Source organism: Ooceraea biroi, chromosome 14 (genome assembly GCF_003672135.1).
Source record: "Ooceraea biroi isolate clonal line C1 chromosome 14, Obir_v5.4, whole genome shotgun sequence".
NCBI classification, from domain to species: domain Eukaryota; kingdom Metazoa; phylum Arthropoda; class Insecta; order Hymenoptera; family Formicidae; genus Ooceraea; species Ooceraea biroi.
The window spans coordinates 2943922-2965380 of NC_039519.1; the positions used below are offsets into that span (position 1 = coordinate 2943922).

The 21459-nt window shown below is 41.1% G+C and overlaps 3 protein-coding genes and 1 long non-coding RNA gene across 9 annotated transcripts; 2 read left to right on the top strand and 2 right to left on the bottom strand.

The window, feature by feature from the left end:
* The first annotated feature begins 94 nt into the window (after nt 1-94).
* Nucleotides 95-1333, top strand: LOC113563448. The gene is made up of 2 exons (XR_003407458.1): nt 95-184; nt 264-1333. It is a non-coding gene; the product is annotated as an uncharacterized LOC113563448 (long non-coding RNA).
* LOC105286941 (trichohyalin) lies at nt 1119-13761 on the bottom strand. Of its 6 annotated transcripts, none has more exons than XM_020034050.2 (20): nt 13539-13761; nt 12958-13026; nt 12742-12866; nt 12516-12594; nt 12108-12185; nt 11882-12020; nt 11289-11759; nt 10930-11202; nt 10642-10847; nt 7978-10550; nt 6573-7851; nt 6312-6480; nt 5023-5223; nt 4570-4920; nt 4185-4490; nt 3878-4031; nt 3301-3742; nt 2530-3211; nt 2037-2427; nt 1119-1943 (listed from the first exon to the last, which is right to left on the bottom strand). In XM_020034050.2, exons 2-20 carry the CDS (start codon nt 12989-12991, stop codon nt 1641-1643), a joined length of 8256 nt encoding a protein of 2751 aa, XP_019889609.2. In that variant the 5' UTR covers nt 12992-13026; nt 13539-13761; the 3' UTR covers nt 1119-1640. The 6 variants fall into 6 exon arrangements, with proteins under 6 accessions (XP_019889609.2, XP_019889607.2, XP_019889606.2 ...); XM_020034048.2 differs by having other exon boundaries at nt 12108-12188; XM_020034047.2 differs by having other exon boundaries at nt 12516-12866; nt 13539-13760.
* Nucleotides 13762-13963: 202 nt separating this feature from the next.
* LOC105286913 (RAB6A-GEF complex partner protein 2) lies at nt 13964-16122 on the top strand. The gene is made up of 6 exons (XM_011352196.2): nt 13964-14355; nt 14435-14556; nt 14643-14750; nt 14857-15006; nt 15093-15205; nt 15290-16122. The coding sequence occupies exons 1-6, from the start codon at nt 14234-14236 to the stop codon at nt 15818-15820; spliced, it is 1146 nt and encodes a 381-aa protein (XP_011350498.1). The 5' UTR covers nt 13964-14233; the 3' UTR covers nt 15821-16122.
* On the bottom strand, nt 16069-21453 carry LOC105286920. The gene is made up of 4 exons (XM_026975119.1): nt 21318-21453; nt 20556-20721; nt 20143-20367; nt 16069-16998 (listed from the first exon to the last, which is right to left on the bottom strand). The coding sequence occupies exons 1-4, from the start codon at nt 21420-21422 to the stop codon at nt 16577-16579; spliced, it is 918 nt and encodes a 305-aa protein (XP_026830920.1). The 5' UTR covers nt 21423-21453; the 3' UTR covers nt 16069-16576.
* Between the last annotated feature and the right edge of the window lie 6 nt (nt 21454-21459).

Sequence of the window (21459 nt, forward strand, 5' to 3'; positions counted from 1 at the left end):
ATTATGTTGGAATGCCGGGAGCTACTGATGATATAAACACAGTATGTTTTCCTGGTATTTATATAAGGCTTGATATACTTTAATGCTGGAGTCGAGGCATTACTACTGTTATCAATAATTGAGTATATTTTCATCGAGTGCGAGATATACGCTGATAAAGCGCAACACGCACATCACACTGCAGGTTGAATGGTTTTTTGAAAGATAAAAATTTGATATGATATGATGTGATTGTAACGATCAACTACGTTATGTAATTGCAGACACTTTCAACAGAATCGTGACAGATGCTGTATCGTTGAGTGACATACTAATAGCACACATGGTAATGTTGTAATTCTATCTGCAATGAATCGACATGCTTGAACGCTATTTTTAGACGCTCAAACAAGAGAATACTGCAAAATACTTTAAAATTTTTATGAAGTTTATCCAAAATTTCTTTCAATCAAGGAATTAATAATAAATGATCTAGTGTCGTAAATGTGCTATTTTTATCTGCTTGAGATTTTACAATGTGTGGAAACATAATATACAATCAGTCTAAGAAGAACGTGATCGGAAAAAGTTTTGTCTAGAAATTATTAAACGGAAAATTTAAATTCGCGTCTGTAAACGCAAAAGTTGTAGAAGATTTCTTTCGCTACGATGCATAATAGACCTTTTAAAATTACCTTATAAAATTTTTATCAGAGTAAAACGTATTTAATAATGAATGCTGTATACACAAAACGTGTTCGAAAAATACTTATGCACACCTGCGAAACCAAAATTATCACCAGAAATGACTGCTAAATATGAAAAAGTCAGAGTCGTTGTAAGTGGATATACGTATATTTTATCTCATTTTATTATAACAAATATTTATTATAAAGTTTTGGCATTAAACCGATCACGTTCTTATTAAATAAATTGTACATAAAACTGTACTGCAATAACATATAGTTATTGCTTTTATAAAATCAAATTAAAGTATTTTATTTTTTGTATATCAACATATATTATATATATATCACGGTAATATCTAAATCATATGATAGTTATGTATCGATTCTTTTATGATGCAAAAAGGAAGTTTAAGTTATAAGGAAGTTTCATTCTAAATGATATCATCCGTATTTCAAGTCACACGTGTATTTGTGACAAATTATTATATAATATAATGTAGATACATTAATGAATATATTCTTATAATGAGTCTCATTAACGATGCGACAAGTTGATGAGTAATTACACTATCCATTGCCATTGTGACCCCCTAATGTATTTTACGTTTCTCATCGATATCGAAAATATATGAACTGAATTAGAAATATAAAGTTACTAAAAATTATGGACGCAATGGATCTTAAGATTTATAGCAATATTTCTCTTGGTCGGAAAGTAATGACTATGTTGCGATGATATTTACAATATCAATTATCATTATACATATATATATATATACTCCACAACACTTCTTTCTTCCTTCTAATTTCATTATCGGTTAAGTCTTAACTTCGAGATTAATGTACACCTCTCATCCTTCATCTAACGCAATCCTCGATGTGTAGGTACATCGTTCAAATGTGATGACAAGAGTGATGCACCTATACAGGCTACTCCAAACAATGTACAAAATTTGCGCTACAAGTACTACCTTAAGCTTTGCTGCACGGTTGGATGGTATAATTTAATGGCGGTGGTGGAACTAAAAGAGGCAACGGGGTCGGCGGTGGTGGAGCTTGTGGAACTGATGCCAAAGTGGAAGTCGCGGTTGGCGGTTGCTCGACTGCACGGACCGCTGTATTGTAAGCCGAGAGATAGCTGGGCCAGAGATGCGGCGGCGGCGGAGAACCAGGAGGCGGCGGGGGTGGTGAACGATCGTCCATTTCGTCAGAGTCATCCATCATCATGGCCGTTAACGGAGTAACGCGCGGTTTCTTCAACTTGATTATCTTCACCTGCAAAAGTATCATATTTTTTTAGATTTGCGTATCTTCTAAGATTTTGTGGAAAACCAAATTTTCTGCAAATAATCAGAAAATAATTCGTACCTTAACTTTCTTCTTTGCTTTCGGTGGTCTCGCTCTCTTCTCTTGTTTCCTGCTCTTTCGGGAGCTGTAAATCTTGTCTCTCCTCAAGTCTTTCAGTCCTTCGCGGAAACTTATTCCAGTGGGAGGTGGCGGTGAAGGCATGTCTCCCTCGCCGCCACTAGGACTCGTACCCTCACCAGGTTTTATACCATCAGCGAATTGGACCGACTTCTTACTCCTTCTCGTCTTATTCATCAATCTCGCCAATCTCGATTTACTTGGCTTAGCATCAAGCTCCGCGTCTCTGTCGCATTCATTATTTTTATCTGCTTCTTCGTCCTTGTCACTGCCACTCTTGTCATCATCCGCGTCCGACAAATTGTCCAAATCACCGTTAGAAACTGCGTCTCTTCTAAAAGAAGAATCAATAAAATTACAAAGGATATCATTAAAAATGATTAAATTTATTTCAATTTTACTTGATTTTTTGTGAAGTATAAAAGCTAATGCCAACCTAAATCCTGGTGCAATTAGTATGCCTTTTAATGGCGGAGGCGGTAGTTTCGGCCACTCTTTCTTAGTTTCAATTTCCGCTGGACTTTTGTTCACGTCAATAGGTATTGTTTCATCAGTTATTTCTTCCGTTTGTTGATTAATCACTTGTGGTGGTTTTTCGTCATCGTCATCATCATCCTCGTCCTCGTCTTCTTCTTCCTCATCATCATCCTCCGCTTCCGCTTCAATCTCGGCATCAGCTTCAGCACCAGCTTCAGCTTCGGCTTCGATCTCACCTTCAGCTTCAGCCTCGACCTCGGCCTCATCTTCATCCTCATCCTCGTCCTCATCCGGGGCGGCGTCCTCGTCATCCTCTTTCATGGATGCTGCTGCTTCCTCTTCCTCTTTTACAGGATTAGTTGATTGAGATTCGACGTCTCCTTGTTCCTCGCCCTCTCGAAGCGCTTTCAGAACCGATGGATCAACAGTCGAGACTTTGCGGTGATCCAACGAGGCACCACCAGCTTGTCGCGCGAGCGTACTGTTCTTCTCCAGTAGTCGCAACGCTCGTCGATTTGTCCGTTCTATTCTCTTGCGTTCCTTTTCTTTTCGGCGCAACTCGCGCAACCTCTTGCGTTCCTCTCGCTCCTTACGACGTGTCTCGAGTATAGCTTCGTAATTGTACACCGGTTGAACTATTTCTGCAAATTTGTAAATTTGTTTGCTTGTTGAGTCTCGTATGAAATTATCGGATAGAAAAATATCGATCGAGCGATCGATTTATACTTACTTTGTGGCTGAACCTCGCTTCTCGGAAATGCCGTCGCTGTCGCGGGAATCGGAACTGGCACGGGTACAGGTACTGGTAACGAGAGCGGCAATGGAGCAACGGGTGACATGGTTGCCACAGGAGCAAGATTGTTCGTCGCGGTGGGGACAGCTGGTGGTACAGGGACTGGTACGGGAACAGGTACGGACATAGAAGTGGAGGAGGCTGGCGAAGGAGGAACCGCTGAGGAGGAATATAAAACTCTGCTCGATTGATCCGCAGTCGACGATGATTGATCGGCGCTCCAATCTAACGACGTAGGCACTACTTGGAGAACGTTGCCTACGCGAACTACCTGACTAGAGCCAGCTCGCGCAGGTGGAGTCGCGGCTGTAGGTGCCTCTCGACGTGCTGACTGCACTCCGTTAAAGTCAGCTGGGACCACTTGCAAGACATTTCCAACCTTTGTCAAAAAAGAAGAATATTTGATAAAGAAGCGAAACATTGGTGCCAAACACTTGTCAGTGTATTTTTCATAAACAAGGTTTAGAGACATTTGCTCATTAGTTATGAAAATAAAAAGTTTTAAGGCAAATACCTGCAAAACAGTAGGCTGTTGCCTGTACATCATTTGGTGTTGCTGTGGAGGAGGCGATGGATATACTACGACATTGGGATTGAAATTGGAAGAATATTCCGAAGAACTGGAATCCTTGCTGTGTTGCTTTTTAATACCTAACTCTATCTCTAATCTATAAAAATTATATAAATGAATTAATAAACATATCAACAACTTTGAGCAAAAAATGATTATCCCTCTTATATAAGATCAGTTGGTTTGTAATTAATATGTAGTAATAGAAGAATGGGTTAGGAAGGACCTGGCGTAATGTGTAAGCCCTTACCTATCGTCAAGCGATAAACGTTTCGGTGAGCTCGCAGATGAGTCGTCTATACACGGAGGATAAGTTAAATTGTTTTCTGTATAATAATATTCATTTCCACCCTCAATCTCATTTGAATATTGGAAGCTTGCAACTGCGTCCATACTATTAATACCCATTTCTGAGTCTAAGACGCTCGCCCCCGATTGAACAATAGTCTCTATACGTCTACCCCTTTCGCCACAAACGTTAAGCTTTCTGTTTTCATCCTCGTCCTTCCTTTCCCTACCTATTTCGTTCAGTCTACCTCTTCCGGGCGAGGGAGATCTATGTTGAAAATTACACATTTATCCCAGACGAAAAAATACGGCAGAGCGTCCGTGCAAATTAGATTGGTGGATCCTACCTGGAAGACCGCAATTCCGACAATCTCAATCCATGTTCCGGGCTCCTTAATCGCGACAGAGAGGTCGATCTCGCCCTGGATCTCCGGTTTGACGGAGATCTGCTGTTCGACCTAGACCGCGATCGCATTCTCAATCTTGATCTCGACGTTGACCTAGAGCGCGAGCTTGATCGCGACCAAGATCGCGATCTAGATTTTCGTCTGAACCGTTCAGATTGTCGCGCGGGCGAGTGCCTTGATCGCGGTGGCGTACGATTTCGTGATCTTTGCGCGAGATGCCCGTGACGATCTAGATCCGAAGTATCTTTGTCTTTCTCCCACTGTCGCTCCCTCTTTCCACTAGATCTTTGGCTAATGAGCGAAAAAATATCTTAGCATGTTAAATAAATATTCGAGCAAATAAACAGTAGCGTGTCTAACATGTGCAGAAGAAATAACAAATTTCAAGCATACCTTCTTTTGTATCTTGAAGAATGCTGTGGCGAACTCTGTAGTCTTTCCAGACTTCCTTCTCTATAGTATGCCCGATCGTCGTACTCAAGAGGCAAATCTTGCCCGGCAGCGTAAGAATCTATAGATTCATTGCCATCTCGTAAAATATTGCTGCCCTCGTATTCCCAAAACGCACGACCTGCTTCTCCCTCCGCGTGAAATCTAGAAATATTTGTTACACATAATCGATAGTATCATCTACATCGCTGTGAAAAAGCAAGCCTAATGCCACTTTTTCTCTAGTCTATCATGTATATTGTTAATATATTAAAGTCCAATATATTTTGACCAACACTGGCAATACAATGGCATCAAATTAGCACAACGTTTCGACCGTCAATTGCGGTCCTTATCAAGTGCAATAACGTCAACAGTCACATTCTAAAAGTAATATCAAAAGTCACATTAGAAGTTATAACATTTTTGAAGGAAAACCAAAAAGAAAAAATTTTTTTTCATAATAATGAACTTACTACTAGAAGGTGACCATAACAATACAATTAAAATTCAAAATTGTCGCAAGCAAGCACAGAGAGAACACTCCAGAACAACCATCCTGGAGGACAGGCGAGCTTGTAATGTGTGTTTTTGAAGTCATAAGACTAGTCAAGGATATGAAATGTCAAGTATTTATCAAAATATTATCCTAGATAACCGGTAAGTTCTCTGTATCTTTTTGTGAATTTATAGAGTTACTGTAACTTTTAATATAAAACATTTCACCAATTTCACGCTTTTTAAAATGATTCTCATAATGTAAAATTTTTGCACTCTAATCAAAATCATGATTGTTGTTTACCTTTTGGTAGTAAGTTCATTATTATGAAAAAAAATTTTTTCTTTTTGGTTTTCCTTCAAAAATGTTATAACTTCTAATGTGACTTTTGATATTACTTTTAGAATGTGACTGTTGACGTTATTGCACTTGATAAGGACCGCAATTGACGGTCGAAACGTTGTGCTAATTTGATGCCATTGTATTGCCAGTGTTGGTCAAAATATATTGGACTTTAATACATTACTATTTACTGGCGGTTTGACAAGTTATTTAAAGTATATTGTTAATACATGATGAATCTTTGATAAGTAATATGCAAGTAAAATATTACAAGCTATTTTTCTGAAAGTATTAGAAATATTCTGTGCTACTTTAGGACTTTCACTGAGACATTTTACATGATACATGCGTTATGCATGAGGAGAGATCATCAAATATACAAAATATATGTAAGTGGACATTTTAGCAATACCTGCTATCTCTATATGCTTCAGAATCCATTGTTCTATCTCTCGATACATCAATTGAATCATACGATCTAACATCCTGCTCACGATCTCTGTCTACGCTATCATGTCTTCTTCTACCCCAATCATCACGATTGCCTTTAGCAGATACAGACCCGTGCTTCTTAAAGTTATCTTAAACAATTCAATATTATTTGACAATTAAATAGATTGACGTAGTGTCGAAAAATATTTGAAAAAATAATTAATATATATATATATTTTACCTTCGTTGTAGCTAAAACGTGGAGATCGCGCATATTTGTCTCTTCTTTCATCTGTCCTCGACCTACCGGCTCTCTCGTCGTCACCGTATCTCTCTCTTTTCTTATCTCTGTTCCGCGTATTAGCTTCATCTTTCCTCTTCGGGCTTCTGCTGCGACTTCTGCTCCAGCTGTGGCCAGGGCTTCTACTTCCGCTTCTCTGTCGTTCATTCCACGAACCATACGGACTCCCGCTCCTCTTTTTCCTCCCTCGTCCCGAAGGGCTCGACTTTCTCCGGCTGTCCGCGAAGTCGGTTTTCGAGCTTCTGCTGTCCCTCCTGTCAGATTTGTCCGCGTCATCGGATCTCCTGTCTTTCTTGTCTTTACCGTAATCGTGTGAATACCGTTTCTCGCTCTCTTTTCTGCTAGGACTCCTTCTCCTTTGCTCCCTGGTGGGAGATCGTGCGCTCGATGAAACGTTGGTATCACTCAGATTTCGACCGCTCTTGTTTCGTTTTGCGTCATCGTTTTTGCTCTCTTTCTTGTAACTTTCAGACTGTTCAGATTGGACAGATGCCATCTTCTCCAATGCGGGAGATCTCGATCGTTGTTCCGATATTACTGACGATTTGGAAGCCACGGCGAACTCGGTTGTGTCTAATAATTTATCGGTTTCGTTGCTGCTCGGCGCGCTGTATCGTGACTTAAATTGATCCACCGGCTCTTCACTTGACGACTGTTTAATGTCATCCTTCAACGTATGCGACTCCAGCAGCTTCTTCTGTATTGACAATAGAGCCGCGGCGTGCTGTTCGGGATCCTGCAGTGGTGCTTCTAGGATACGTTTCGATTTTACTTGTTCGTTCGTCGAACGTCGAATCAAGAATTGCTTAGGAATGAATTTAAGCGCCGTCTTTCCTTCATCATCTTTTGCGTGAGTTTCCAAGCTTGTATTAGAGCTCGTAGCACACTTACTTCGCGATTCCTCCGATTCATACTCCGCAAAAATATCCATACGTATCGATTTAGAGTTATGCTTTTCCGAGCAAAGTTCACTAGGAGGCAAGTCATCGAACAAATTGTCAGGGTGTTTAATGTCGAATTTATGGACAGAACTTTCATCCTCCAGTTGTATTTTGTCCTTTTCAATCTTTTCGTTCGTTGCATGTTTGGTGTCACGTAGTTTCATTAGTTGTAAAGGTATACCATCCGTTGGAATTGATAATTCCTCTGTTGTGATCGATGTTTCTTTTCTTCTTTTTTCACGGGGTAGAGAATTGCTATCATTAGATGTTTCTGCGTCCTATAAAACATGAGAAATAATTACTTTTAGCAGGAAACAGTAATTGCAATTAATCATTATGTCATGGATATACATACAGATATAAATCAATGGTATGTAGATAATATATAAGTGTAAATTATTTACCTGAGACTTTTGAGAGAGCGCTGGAGAGCTGGGACTGTACAATTCTATAGTTTTCTCCTTAAACTTTGCGTTCAATCCCAAAATGTCTTTAAATTGATTGCTACTTTGAAGTTTCATTTTAGTAGACGCAATCTGCTCTTTATCCGTTTCCGTAGATATTAAATTTTTTATTGATACATCTTCCGTCTTCTTTGCTTGCACGGATTTAGTCGTCATCTCTTCCGATGTCCATGATCTTTCCAGTGATTCTCTATTCTGTGACTTTTTGTGATGGAATTCTATGAGATCAGGTTTAGCAGAGCTCTCCGAATATTCCGTGGCGTGAGACTCGGTCTTTTCCGTCTTTCCAAGCTTCTGTTCGCACTTATTCTTGGACCATTCGGCGTATTCTTCCTCCCATATGTCTTTAGCGTCTGGCTTTTCTTCGGACTGTGAGCCCATGTCCCAACGACTTTTTTTAACTCGCTTCGAAGCGAGTGGCTCAAGTTTCATCGGTAACTTATTCGAGTCTTCCTTGACGTTTGTATTCTCACTTAATTTGCTCCAATCTTTCTCTACCCCGACAATGTCATTGGCCATATGAATTCCTATTTCTTCGTTACTCTTGCGCAAAAATGATTCTTCCTCTATATCCCAATCGTCCTTCTTACGCTTCTTCTTTTGTTGCAAGAGCATCATCTCTTCCCTTTCACCTTCCTCTTGCTCTTCCTCCCATATTCTTATTGCGCATAAACGTTCTTGTTTCTTTTTTATGTCTCGTGACTCTTCTTTCTCAATCGCGATGTAAGTATCCGTTTTCTTATCATATCGAACTTCTTTCCCGATTTTTTTCGACGTGCTCCTTCTTTTGTTCAGATTCAGATCTGATAACGCTTCCAAGCTGTCCACTTCCCATTCATCTGCCAAAAGTTGCTTCTCACATACCTCATTCTCGAGCTGTGTTAACGACGGCACATTTAATGTATCGAAATCTGTTTCCCCCCATGTCTCCTTCTTTTGTTTTCCTGCCTTTTTCGAAAATTTTACCTCGTTCTGCATAATTTGCTGCGTGATACGCTCGCTCTCTCTTTCCCAATCTGCCAGAAATTCGGTGCTACTTCTTACATCCTTCTCCTTCCGTTTCTTCTTTTTCGTGTCAGGTTCCTCATCCGATCTTTCTTTTCCTCTATGAATTCTCGCTTCATTAACTTTGGACGATCTATCTTTGTCTTGCTCACCGTTATCTCGACTGTGCTTTCTTTTCTTTCGATGTTTATCTTTCTCCAAACCGTCAATGTTTCCTAATTCAGTATGATCCTGGCTCGATGTGTCACCACCATTTTGTTGGCTTGGAATTATAGAATCCATTTCCCACTCTTCGACAAAACCTTCCTCAGATTTATCCTCCTTCCTTCCACTTTTCTGTTTTCTACACTCAGTAGTGCCATGCACATTAATACCAGCGACGCTCCTTCTCGTTGACGTAACTTGATCAGTTCTTGTTTTCTCTTCAGCTATAGCTTCCTCTTTAATTTTCTTTGCCGGAGTCGTCGAGTGCAATATCTTCGTTCCATCCGATGGCGAAGATATTACCGGAGATCCGGATATCACCGTGCTTATGTCTCCGTTATTAATGGATTTTATGTCAAACTGTTTAGCTTCCTTTTTCTTCTTGGTTTTCCTCTTCTTTTTCCTACGTTCGTCCGAGTCACTGCTGCTGGAATCAGTGCTCATCTTTCTCCTCCGCTTTTTCTTCGTTCGCGCGGCGCGCCTTGCTTTTTTCCTCTTCTTATCAGCCTTCTTCTTCTTTCGTTTCCGCTTCCTCTTCTCATCCGAGCTACTGGAGTCGCTGCTACTGCTGCTGCTGCTGCTATCCGTACTGTCGGAATCAGAAGAAGAGGAATTACTCGATATCTTCTTACGCTTCTTCTTCTTCTCTCTTTCCGACTCGGAGGAACTGCTGCTACTCGATGAATCACTGCTGGAGGTTACCTTCTTCTGTTTCTTCTTTTTCTTCACTTCCCTCGATTCTGTGTTCTCGTCGCTCAATCGCTCAACCTTGATTCTAACGTTCTCCCAATCGCTCGGTATCGATTTCGAGTCTTCGGACTGATCGTTGTTACCCGCGTGCTCAACGTGCATATCACTTTCAGCGATCTGCACTTGAATGTCCGTCGAAGGAGTGGATTCTTCCTCTGGACTCTTTGTCGATCCTTTCGTTTGCAGTTTTTCTGGTTCTTCAAATATCTCGATGCTCGCGTTATCCTCCACCGAGTTAGACTCTATGTTGAACTCATGATAGGTGTGCGGGGAGGCAGATTTAACGACACTCTTTTTTGGAGAATACTCTTTAGTCACATCCGTCCCGGTCGGAATATCGGTGCACACCATTTTCATGAACTGCTCATACTCGGAAGCTAATTTTTCATCGCCGGCAGACTGCAACGAGGGAGACGCCGAGGACACCTTGTCACTTGTCGCCGTATTGTCGATCGCCTTCTCACTGGATTCACTTCGATTTCCTTTAACTTCCTCGACGTCGTTGTCGGTCTTATCTTCGTCGGTTACGCTGCAAGATGTGGAACATCCTTCTTCTTTTAGAACAGAAGATGGACTATTATTATCTCTGGTGCTTCAACATTTGCGTTATACGCATCATCTTTATTATGAAAAAAAACCACTTACGTTGATTCAGCTTGTTCGCCGCTTTCTCAATTTCTTCCTTTATCACGCTGGTGGACGACGCCTCCTCGTCTTCACTGTCCCACTTTGACTTGGGTAGCTGTACAGGCACCTGCCACTTGGCGTCTTTGTGATACTTGAGTGAATTAATTTGTTGATACCAATTGCGCTTCTGCTGCGCCGTATCCTCCACCTCCACCACATCGACTCTGCAATTACAAAGATCCAGGTAAGTAAAACAAGAGTTTGAGTGAAAAAGGAAGTGTTCGAACAGCAAGTGTTGCGCTGTACCGCGATGAAGACGCTTCGCATATGTCTCGTATCCTCTCGCGACGTTCCGGCGTGACGGCTTCCAAAAGTTGCGGGGCGCGTAACAAAAGGGATACATTCGGATTTTCGCAGTACAATATTTGCGATCCTTTCGCCCGTTTCGTTGTCCTGATCGACTCAGGTGGATACTTTCTAGGTCCGTCAAGTCCCTCGGCTATCACCGCTTGACGCTTCAGACGGTAATTGTTCAACATCAACATCTGCTCGAAATGACGTGCAAAGTCTTGCACTGTTCTAAAAGAATATTAAAATTTGTTAAAATTAATAAAACTTGTTAAATTTTATGAAAATTCGTTACGTGTACTTTTAAAATTTCTTACCTGTTCTTTGCGGCTCGTTCGGAATTGTCACGTTTCTTAAGTTGGACAATATCGTCGAGAGTTAAACCGGATTTACGTAACTCCGCCCAGGAATTACACTTCATTAATTCCTTTTCCCTCCATCTGTCCTTATCCTTGTCCTTTTTATCCTTACTTTCAGCCTCCCCTTCGAGCGCATCGTGTCGCTTATCCTTCGTATTTTCCTTCTTACTTTTTGCACCGTCTCTCTTTTCTCTCGTCTCTTCCCTTCTCTCCTTTTCATTTTCTTTCCTATCTTTACCCTCGTCTCGCTTGTCCCGACTTGAATCCATTCTGCTACTATCCCGTCTATCCCTGTCGTCCTTCCTTTTCTTATCTTTCTTATGTTTCTCTTTCTCTTGAGATTTTCGTGCAGAACGCTCTACGCTTCCGCTTCTGTCCTTCATTTCCTGATTTGCGCTATCTCTGTCAGTTTTGTCGCGATGTCGGTGCCTTGAAAATTATCTTTAAGAATTATCACAATAAGAAGAAAGAGTAGCAGAATAATTGTAAAATTTATTATGTATAAAAATCAAGAGAAAAAATCAAGATATTTTAATGCTACTTTCTTGTACCTCTCTGAATATTTCCGTTCCATCGCCGATCTGCCTTTACGAGAATCACTTCCCTCGTGTTTGCTTCTTTCTTTCATGTGTTTTGGGTTTTCTAATAAACCAGATATATTCTTGCCATGATGTTCCTCTTCCATACTTGCTACAAAAAATCGTTATCAAGTCTGATACTTTGAATGTTGCCAAATAATCTAAGTAATATGTAATTGTATTCATACAGAAATAGTACCTGCTGCCATGGCTTCTGCTAGTAATAGTTTGCTTTTAGATTCCTCTCTTCGAATTTCTTCAATGGCCAAAATTTTTTCTTCTATGCAAAATTTATATATTGCAAAACGTGAATTTCTTAATTTTTTAAGGAATGGGTGCAGATATTTATGCAATTATTAAATTGTAACATATATATTTTTTCGTTTCTTCTTTTTTAACAAATCTGAATATTTTTATCACGTATTTTAAATTAACTGTTTTGCAAAAATATTTTGTTTTACAAGTGGAAAAGATATTACCAATTTACAGGACAAAAATCAGTATTAAATATAGATTGACTCTAACTTTATCGCACGAGTGCATCAATTTACATGTAGTTGTACAAAAAAAACATAATAATTAATAAAAGACACATGCTTCATATTACCTGTCTTTTTTCTAGATTTGCTCGTACTTGTATCATCTTGTGCTCCTTTATCTTTCATTTTTAAAGCTCCAGTGGAATGCTGAGATAAGTTTGATTTAACTTGAGGTTTAAGAAGTACTTTAAATTTATTGGCAAATGCCATTAACCGTTTTTTAGCCTGAACTTTGCCAAGTACTGGTTTGACCATCTTTGGACTTTCCAGTCTCGATGTATCGCCATCGCTTACTTGTCCTTTGGTGCTTTCCGGTGTTTCCGGCATTTGTATATCCAACAAGGAAATCGAGACATCCTGAGTAGGTTCTTCTGGTATGTAGGCATCTTTTGATTGGGAGGTATCAGTACCATCTTGATCTACACTCATTAATTAAAGCCGAATAATTATATAATCAGCAAAAACTCTTCAAGATATTAATAACGGTACAATTTGAAAAACATTTCTAACCTGAAAGTGCTGGGGTGCTTTCTTCCTCTGCCATTAGTAGAACTTTGATATCACTCAAATTTTATACATCTGAAAATTATATCATTCGTACGATCTTTCAAGAAAAAAATTTGCACATCATTCTAATGCAGAAAATATAAATAACATAAATAATAATATAAAACTTCTGCAATCAGACACTCGACACACATGTGTAAAAACTTGACTAAAACCTGACAATTGTAAAATTCCAAGTAATATATGCAAACGTGTAATTTTACCGTTACACAACTAATTGTCCGCTATTAGGTACGGAGAATCAAGTGTTTACTTACATTTGTTTACCACAACTTTGTTGAACAAGTATAATATAATTATATATAGACAAATAAGGGATTATTCGACAAAGTCTATAAATTACAGCTGTACTTCCGACATGCGGCAATTCGTTACGAATTTATTTGCGCACGTAGATTTTTAATACAGTAATACACATGAATTAAATGAAAAAAATGATATGGAAGAGAGGGAGAGTGAGAGAGTAATGGGGGATGCATGTAATTTCTTAGGCTAGTATCTTTAACCGATCCGCGATATCTTACCGTATCTCGGACGCTAAATCATCAAAGAGCGCATCGTTCAGCCAGACGACACGGCGTCAACGTTCTCTGCGAATTGTAATAAGATGACAAAATTACTGTAAACGCAACTAATCCAACAATTTTGTTGCTATCCTTAGCGAAGTCAAACGAAATTAGTGCACGAAACACTGCAGACTGCTGCGGACATGTTGCCCAAACTACAGCTCGCCAACGGCGCCGGAAGGCTAGTACTAAATGATAATAACTATTCCGTCGCTCGAGATTCCCTAGATTCTCTAGAGTCTGCCTGATGTAATTTTCGTTGGCCAATACGATCATCCGACAGTCGTGCTCGAACGACCGGATTGGTCACTTACTGGGAAATATTTGCAGGACCGAAAATTTATTTTACGAACCCAGGGAAGTTTCCCTGTCTAATCACTTGACAGTACCGTTGGTAGCAGTGGAATGTCCACCTCGTAAATAATGGTAAATAAATGCTTCTTATGTGAACTCGGAAATGTAATAAAATAAATAGTATGAATAAATTAACAGATTTTTGACACATAAGGTGTACATATTTCCGTTTATCTTAAATGTTTAAACAACGAGATCGTGAGTCGATGCGATTTTCCCGTAATGTGAGGTTCGGTTGAGTGACAGGTGTCTTGAGTGAAAGGAGTGAAAGAACTGCGCTGATCTGAAAGAGATTCAATATGATCGAGATCACGGCGAAACTCGTTCGGGGACCCGTATATTTCTCTGGAGAAATTATAGAATGTTTGGTCACGTTCACTAATCCTCCAAACCCGAATCATCAAATATCGCAAAGCCACAGGTACAGTGTCAGCGATGTTGCATCATCAGTGCTGTGGTATTGTACAGTATACATATCATTAATTTATGCTTCTTCACAGTGATCTGTTCGAGAGTCTTGCATGGGCAAGTGCACAAGTCCATTGCCAGTGTACAACGAATAGCAAGATGGTGCTTTCTGAAAAGATAAACACCATGGCTCGTTCGATAGCGATCAATGCAAGTATGACTCAGGAAACTATCTTAATCTCTGCTTTATGTTCATACTGACGATATACATTCATTTATTGCGTATTTATTGCGATGCAGATACTACGTTCGCACCGTGGCAGCAAGATAATGGACATGTGGTGTTGAATACGAAACCAAAAATTCTATGTTGCGATTTGAGACTGTCACCTGGAGAGAGCAAGACCTGTAAGTTGGTTTATGAATATCTCTTAACTAAAAATGTGTATCTAAATGTTTTTATTTAATAATTTTATTCATGCACTTTGTTTCACTTAAGAAATTGTTCAAATAGATATTTATCGTGAGACAATACCAAGTGACGCTCCACCTTCATACAGAGGACAAGCTGTGAAGTACTCTTATAAAATTACGATTGGAACCCAAAGAGTGAATACAGTTATAAAATTGTTACGAGTACCATTTAGAGTGCTCTCTTTAAGTGGTAATTGATAGTTCAAGGAAAACAGATTGTACATCATATAAACCAATAATATATCACTGCAATATAATCTGAATATTGTTTTACAGAATTGCCAGAAATTACAGCATGCAATGATAGCGTAGATTTAAGTCCAAACAATCCATTTATGGAGACGCAGCACCGAGAAACGCCACTGGATATCGCTCTACAAACGCTGCAGGTTGTGCACCTTCCTCATCGCGTGCTCAAATCGGATGCGAGAATTTTTACGACGATTGCAACGTAATTATCTTCGATGTTGCAGAACTTGACAGCCAGACGCAGCCCAAATTTCTACAACGTAACGAACGGCCGTGGCCGCGTGGTGCGGTTCTGCCTCTTCAAGAATTCTTACAAGCTCGGTGAGGACATCGTCGGGACCTTCGACTTCTCGAACGCGACCGTCTCCTGCGTGCAAGTGTCCGTGTCCCTGCAGTCGGAGGAACACGTGTCGGAGGAGTACAAACGTGGGAAGGTCGCCGCGCCGACGTTGATCAGCTACAACAAGCATCACGAGATGTGCCTGGGCCTCAAGTATTCCCACCTGGTGCTGCCGATACCGCTGCACGTTACGCCGGATTTCGTCACCGATCTGGTGACGCTCAAGTGGCGGCTGCACTTCGAGTTCGTGACGACGCCGAAGCTGGTGGAGATGCCCGGTGAGAACACCATCAGCTGGCACGGTCCGTCGACCCTCGACGTCGAGACGATGATCTGGGATCTTCCGCTGCACATTCATCCGACCACCACGCCTCCGAACACGGCGCAACAGACAAAGTACAACACCGTTATATAGCTAGCGTAACGCAAACGGAGCAGATTATATATTTCTGTAAAATAATTCTGTAAATCAGATTCTGTAAAATAATTTGTTATGAATACGTTGTTTACTTGAGTACTTTTATATCCATAATAAATTTTGTGATAATATATATAGCGTTTACCGGCAGCTGAATCGCCGTTTATTGCATCCGTTATTATTGTTCGGAGTATAACTTCTCAGGAAACTAATATATGATTGTACAGAAATGATGTATTACAACAACAGAGAGAAAGATGCTAGTTTAATCGCTATAAATATAAGGCACATTATATAAATCCTCTTTATATCACGATTCGTGCGATTCATGATTGTTCTTTTTAACTGTGCTTTTTTACTTTTCCCTACAATCTGTTTTTCGTGTCCTTTTTCTCCTAACATTTTAAATACTCGTAGCACTAGTTTTGAAATGTAAAAAAGTGCAGCTAATAAGAATTAATAGATCCCATAAATTAAAAATTACAAAAGAGACCGGCAGAAGTTCACTTTGCGGAATTATGAATCTCGACTTTTTTTTCTTGTAATCCCTTAAGAATTATTAATACACACGTGGTCTATAATAAGTTCTCATTATTACAGAATTTTGAAACGCAACTTATTATCCAAAGTATCATTCGAATCGCTGGATCCAAGTCGAGTATTAAAATTGCAATGAAAGTTTGAGTGTCGCAATGCGTAGAAGCATCTATTAAACCCTCGAGAGATGAATCTGTTAATTTTTCACATGATGAACTAGTGATGCGTTTCGTAAGAGAATTGTCGGTCGTCTTGTTCGACCGGCAGTCTCGGTTGCAGGGGTGGTACCAGGCTTGGTGGCGAAGGGGTGGCGAAAGGCGCGTGATAATCGTATCGATAATAAGCCAGGGACTCCCACCGAGCCGGATGCTGCACGTCGAAGGACGTTGGGGGTCCCGGTGGAGCCGCGTAGTAACCGCCGGGTCGATCGGGTACGCCGGGTACGTAGTTGTATTGTGGCTCCAGCAAACTCTGTAGGTGCCTGATGTACGTGATAGCGTGGCGCAGAGATTCGATCTTGGAGAGCTTCTTGCCGGGTGGCTTGCATATCGGCAGCTTCGACCGGAGCGTCTCGAACGCGCGATTCATGTCTCGCATTCTGGTGCGCTCGCGGTCGCACGCGGACTTCTTGTAGTCTGAAATCGTTAATTATGTCGGAGTTAACGACTGTTCTTGCTACGTATGCATGTATGTATGTACACGCGCACACGATCGGCAATTCCATCGTCTTCTTCAGCGTGTGTCGTGCAACGACTCGCCCGAACAATTGAACGAATTGGTTCACGCGTTCCCTAGCCGAGCGAAGTGAAATCCAACTTTTTGCGAGTCGCTTTACCTTCCGCGCGAAGGGTTGACAAATTAAACGTAGAAACTTTGAGCTTGAAATGAGGATCGAGAAATGCAGAGAAAGGTTTCGTAGGGAGAAAAATGCGTTCCAAGAATATTTTTCTAATTTGTTTTTTTTCTGTATTTTAAACAGAAATCGACTTTTGTTAATTAATCGTTGAGAAAAATTTTTGATTCCGGGCTAATCAAAGATTAAGTCCTTAGATTATTTTAATCATATTTTCCAAATAAAATATTTAATTGCATTAGTGTAAAGAGAGAGAGAGAGAGAGAGATACCTGCATCGGCAAATACGCTCGACAATATTACGATAATCCTCTACAGCGGATTAAAAGCTGAAATTATGGTATTGTCACTTAAAAGATTCCGCTGTAAAAACAAAACAGAACTGGTTTGACTAATAAATATAAACATGAATATAAATTTTGAGTATTCGTTCTGTAAAATGTCCAAGAAAAACAGATCAGGAAATAATATTTAATAACTTAATAGAGATCGATAGATAAATTTTACCATTTATCTTTGAGTGGAAACTGTTTCGAAAATTAAAAAATATTAAAAAATGACAAACATCAAAACAAGCCGCAAAGGTTAGATATATATTATTTTTATACGTTTACATTTAAGATTTATTTAAGAAATTTAGAATAAAAAATTTTTTAATTATTCATATGGTAAGAGCGTGCTAAAAAGTCATTTTAAAAGGCCCATTCAAAGCATCAAACAGATATTTTGCAATCTGATGCGTAAAATATACAAAAGATTCATATAATAAATCTTGCGCATACATTAAAAGGAACACGATTGAATGATGTACGCTACTTTCGATTACCCTTATCACATACGCGCAAGAGGATGACGATGATACGCGTGATACCGCGAATCGTAAATACGGAGTCGCGTCTTTTCCACATGGATTTCCACGTCCAGGATTCTGCGAGGCTACATCCTACACTCGGGATCGGCACGAAGCCGCGAGATCGCAACAAGACGGTAGAATCGAAGCAGAGCTCGGTCGAAATAGCTCTCGTGACGTGCCGCGGCTTCGAAGAGACTAATCAAAGTAAGAAGTAAGAGATGATAAGTGCAGCAAAGCTTATATTTCTCTAGTATTGTATTTAACAGCCCGTGCAATTTATGAGTTTATGAATTTCAATCACGACACTTCTTTTTATCATGTTCAATTTATGATACGATTGAAGTATAATAAAAAATATGAGTAATCGAAAAAATCATCAGAAGAAATCATTGCAGGTATACTCACCCGTGATAAAAATGCCTGTTACCGAAACGTTGCATTTTATTTGTTTTATCTGTATTTGCGCTTCCGATTTTTTCAGAAATACGTATGAGCTCAATAATTTATTTAATAGAATATCAGCTTTTTAAATAAATTAACATGCAAGATAAGCCTTTACATAAGACACAGCTGACAGAGCGCTTAATGTTCTCCCGTTTCGAAGATCAGGAGGAGCGCCAGGACGTTTGCGTGGAGACCGAAGTCACCGCGCCTTCCAGTAATCGTCCATCCCTAACGCAACAAGAGGACGTTGCAGCGATCATATCGGAAGACTCGAAGAAGACCGTTGAACTTCCACAAATCGAAGATGACCGGGAAGAACCCGTGAAGGAGATGGCGAGCGAGAAATCGTGGGAGCAGACGAAGCGCAGTTGCGAGAGCGTCGACCGGAAGCAGAACTGCGGCGATCGCGTCATCGAGACGGAGGAGAGAGAGAAATGTGGCAATTGGTGGAAGGACAGCGGGCAAACAATTTTGCAGTTTTTCGCCAAGATCCTGGGAAAACGGACCGGAATGGCCGCTAAGGGACCGACGGATCGTGTCCTGCCTACCGGCAAACGTGTCAAGCGCGCCTCAAGGGACGGCAGAAGCCATAACAGACACAGAAGAGGCATCGACGGCGGTATACGCTTGAGAAGAGTCAGCAACGGCTACATCGCCACTCACGCTTGTAGGTAGGATGACCCGGCGAAATCATCGTAACAGCGAGTTTTTAGCAGTGTAAAAGTATATCAGGGAACTTATTCAGAAGCTCGACGTTTTCTCAGGAAGCTACCGCAGGAAGTCACTAAACGCAAGGGTGAAACAAGCTGCGCGCGGTACACTAAATGCGAATCTCTTCCGATTCCGTAGATATAATTCATGCGATTTGTACGTGTTAGGAACCAGAGGCACGAGAGTTATGAATTTTCCGACTGATCGCACGCTCGCACGAGTTTCGGTAGAGTCGTCGTCGTCGTCGTCAGAGTTGGCGTAAATCGATTTTATGCGATCGCACGTACGTAGGAGTTTGTCGACACGACGACGACGACTCACGCACATCTACAAATAACTTTAAACGCGTCGCGCGATGTACCAGCATAAGAATGCAGACGTCCAAATCGAATACAGCCGTGACGCGCAAATGGCACGCTTCTCTTCCGAAATACGTGCATACATCCCGCCCGAATTGATATTCATGCGCTTCATCGTTCTCACCCTTCCTTCGCAGGCACGGGGAGAGCCGGCGCGGCTCCATCGCAGCGGAAAATAAATCGCGAGAGGAGGAGGAGCAGCAGCAGCAACGTCCTTCGATCCTCGTGCGACAGATACAACGGACGCGCGACAAAAATCTACGGGTCGTGCTGCTGGAGCAAGAGTTGCGCTCGCGCTTGCCGAACATTACCAAGCAAGATATCCGTCCGATCACCAGCGACGCCGTCACCGTCAGACAGCTGAGCAGCCCTCTCTGTTAATCCTACAGGTCCGAGAGAAACCTGATCCTGCATTGACTTCTTCGCCTCAGCTTGCCGGAAACTTTGAATCTCTCGCAACAGAAAGCAACGAGGAGGACCAACGAGATATCTGCATACCTTTACGACGCTCTTTAATATCATAGACGGGGGTTAATTTAACCCCCCGTGGATGTGATCTCCAGGCGACGCGCACTTTGGTATTGTCGTACCTTTCTCGGTCTGCGACGACTCCCGTTGTACCGACTTGATATTAGTCTCGTGGAGCATCTCGAGATGCGAGTGGCTGCCGATCATCTCCGGTTCCGGCACTCGTATCACGAGCACCCCCTCGGGATTCTGCTGGCTGCGCACGTCGAAACTCGTTTCTTGCCATCTGCTTCTCACGGCCTGCGCTCGCGTGGCTTCCTCTGCGGAAACAAAGTGCGATTAATAATTATAATAGAATAAGCGGCTTCACGCATCAATTAAATATGTATAAAAAAAGGCGGTCGTTATGTCGAGGATGTCCGTACGTGATGAGGGAAGAGCGTTTGATCGATTGGTAATAATTGCGGACAGTTATGTCGATATTTTGACGTGTAAATCTCTCACGTACCTGGAGCGAATACTTGATCCTGCAGATGCTGATCCACCATTGATGCCGAATTCGGCGAGTTTACTTCCCTATTCGCGATCTTCCGTTGCTGTTGCTTTGAATTCTCGTCCAGGTCCAGCAACACCGGCGAGCGCGTATAATCCTCGTCGTTGCTCTCATTGTCGGACTGAAACATAAGGTTCAGTTTTAGCTCGGTTTTGTTGGATCCTATGCTGCTGGCAAATACGAGAGCTGCGGTTCTGGCACAGCGCGATTTTTCGAGATAATCCTCTTTTTGTGGCGTTCGTTGCACGGAGTGAATCAATGATTGCGGCGCGAGGTAAATGTGACAATGGACTACTCTTTGCAATCAGATTTAAGAATCGTTATAAAATAATTCAAGTAGTTAACTGTTTAACAGATATCAGATTTAAGATTACGTAAATTGCTGCTAAAATGTATTTTAAGCTGAAGAAGCAAAATAGCAACGAAACAAGTCTGCAAGGTATATAAATTTGGAACGCGATGCTTCGTTGAAAATATGGTTCCCTCGAAACGTGCCAGGCATATATGAGTACCTTGGAAATTTCTTCCGAAGCACAAAGCATACGGAGTAATATTTAATTACATTACAAGACAGATGTTACGCGATTGCGAGTGTTTAAAACACTTCGCCCGAACTCGCATAAAATTAGATAAAAGTGACCATTGTCACTTGTACTATCATCGAGAAATAGTGACGTCAGATTTGCAGCAGTGTCACGTTGCCCCGTTTGCTTCTACCTCGTTCTTCGCCGGTTCGACGCGATATTCCTCCGAATTTTGCTCCATTCTGGACACCCGGTCGAGCACGAACGTCACTTCTTCGTTGACCCTGGTGTCATCCATCGACGCACCCAAGAGAAACGACGTGGAAAACTGACGA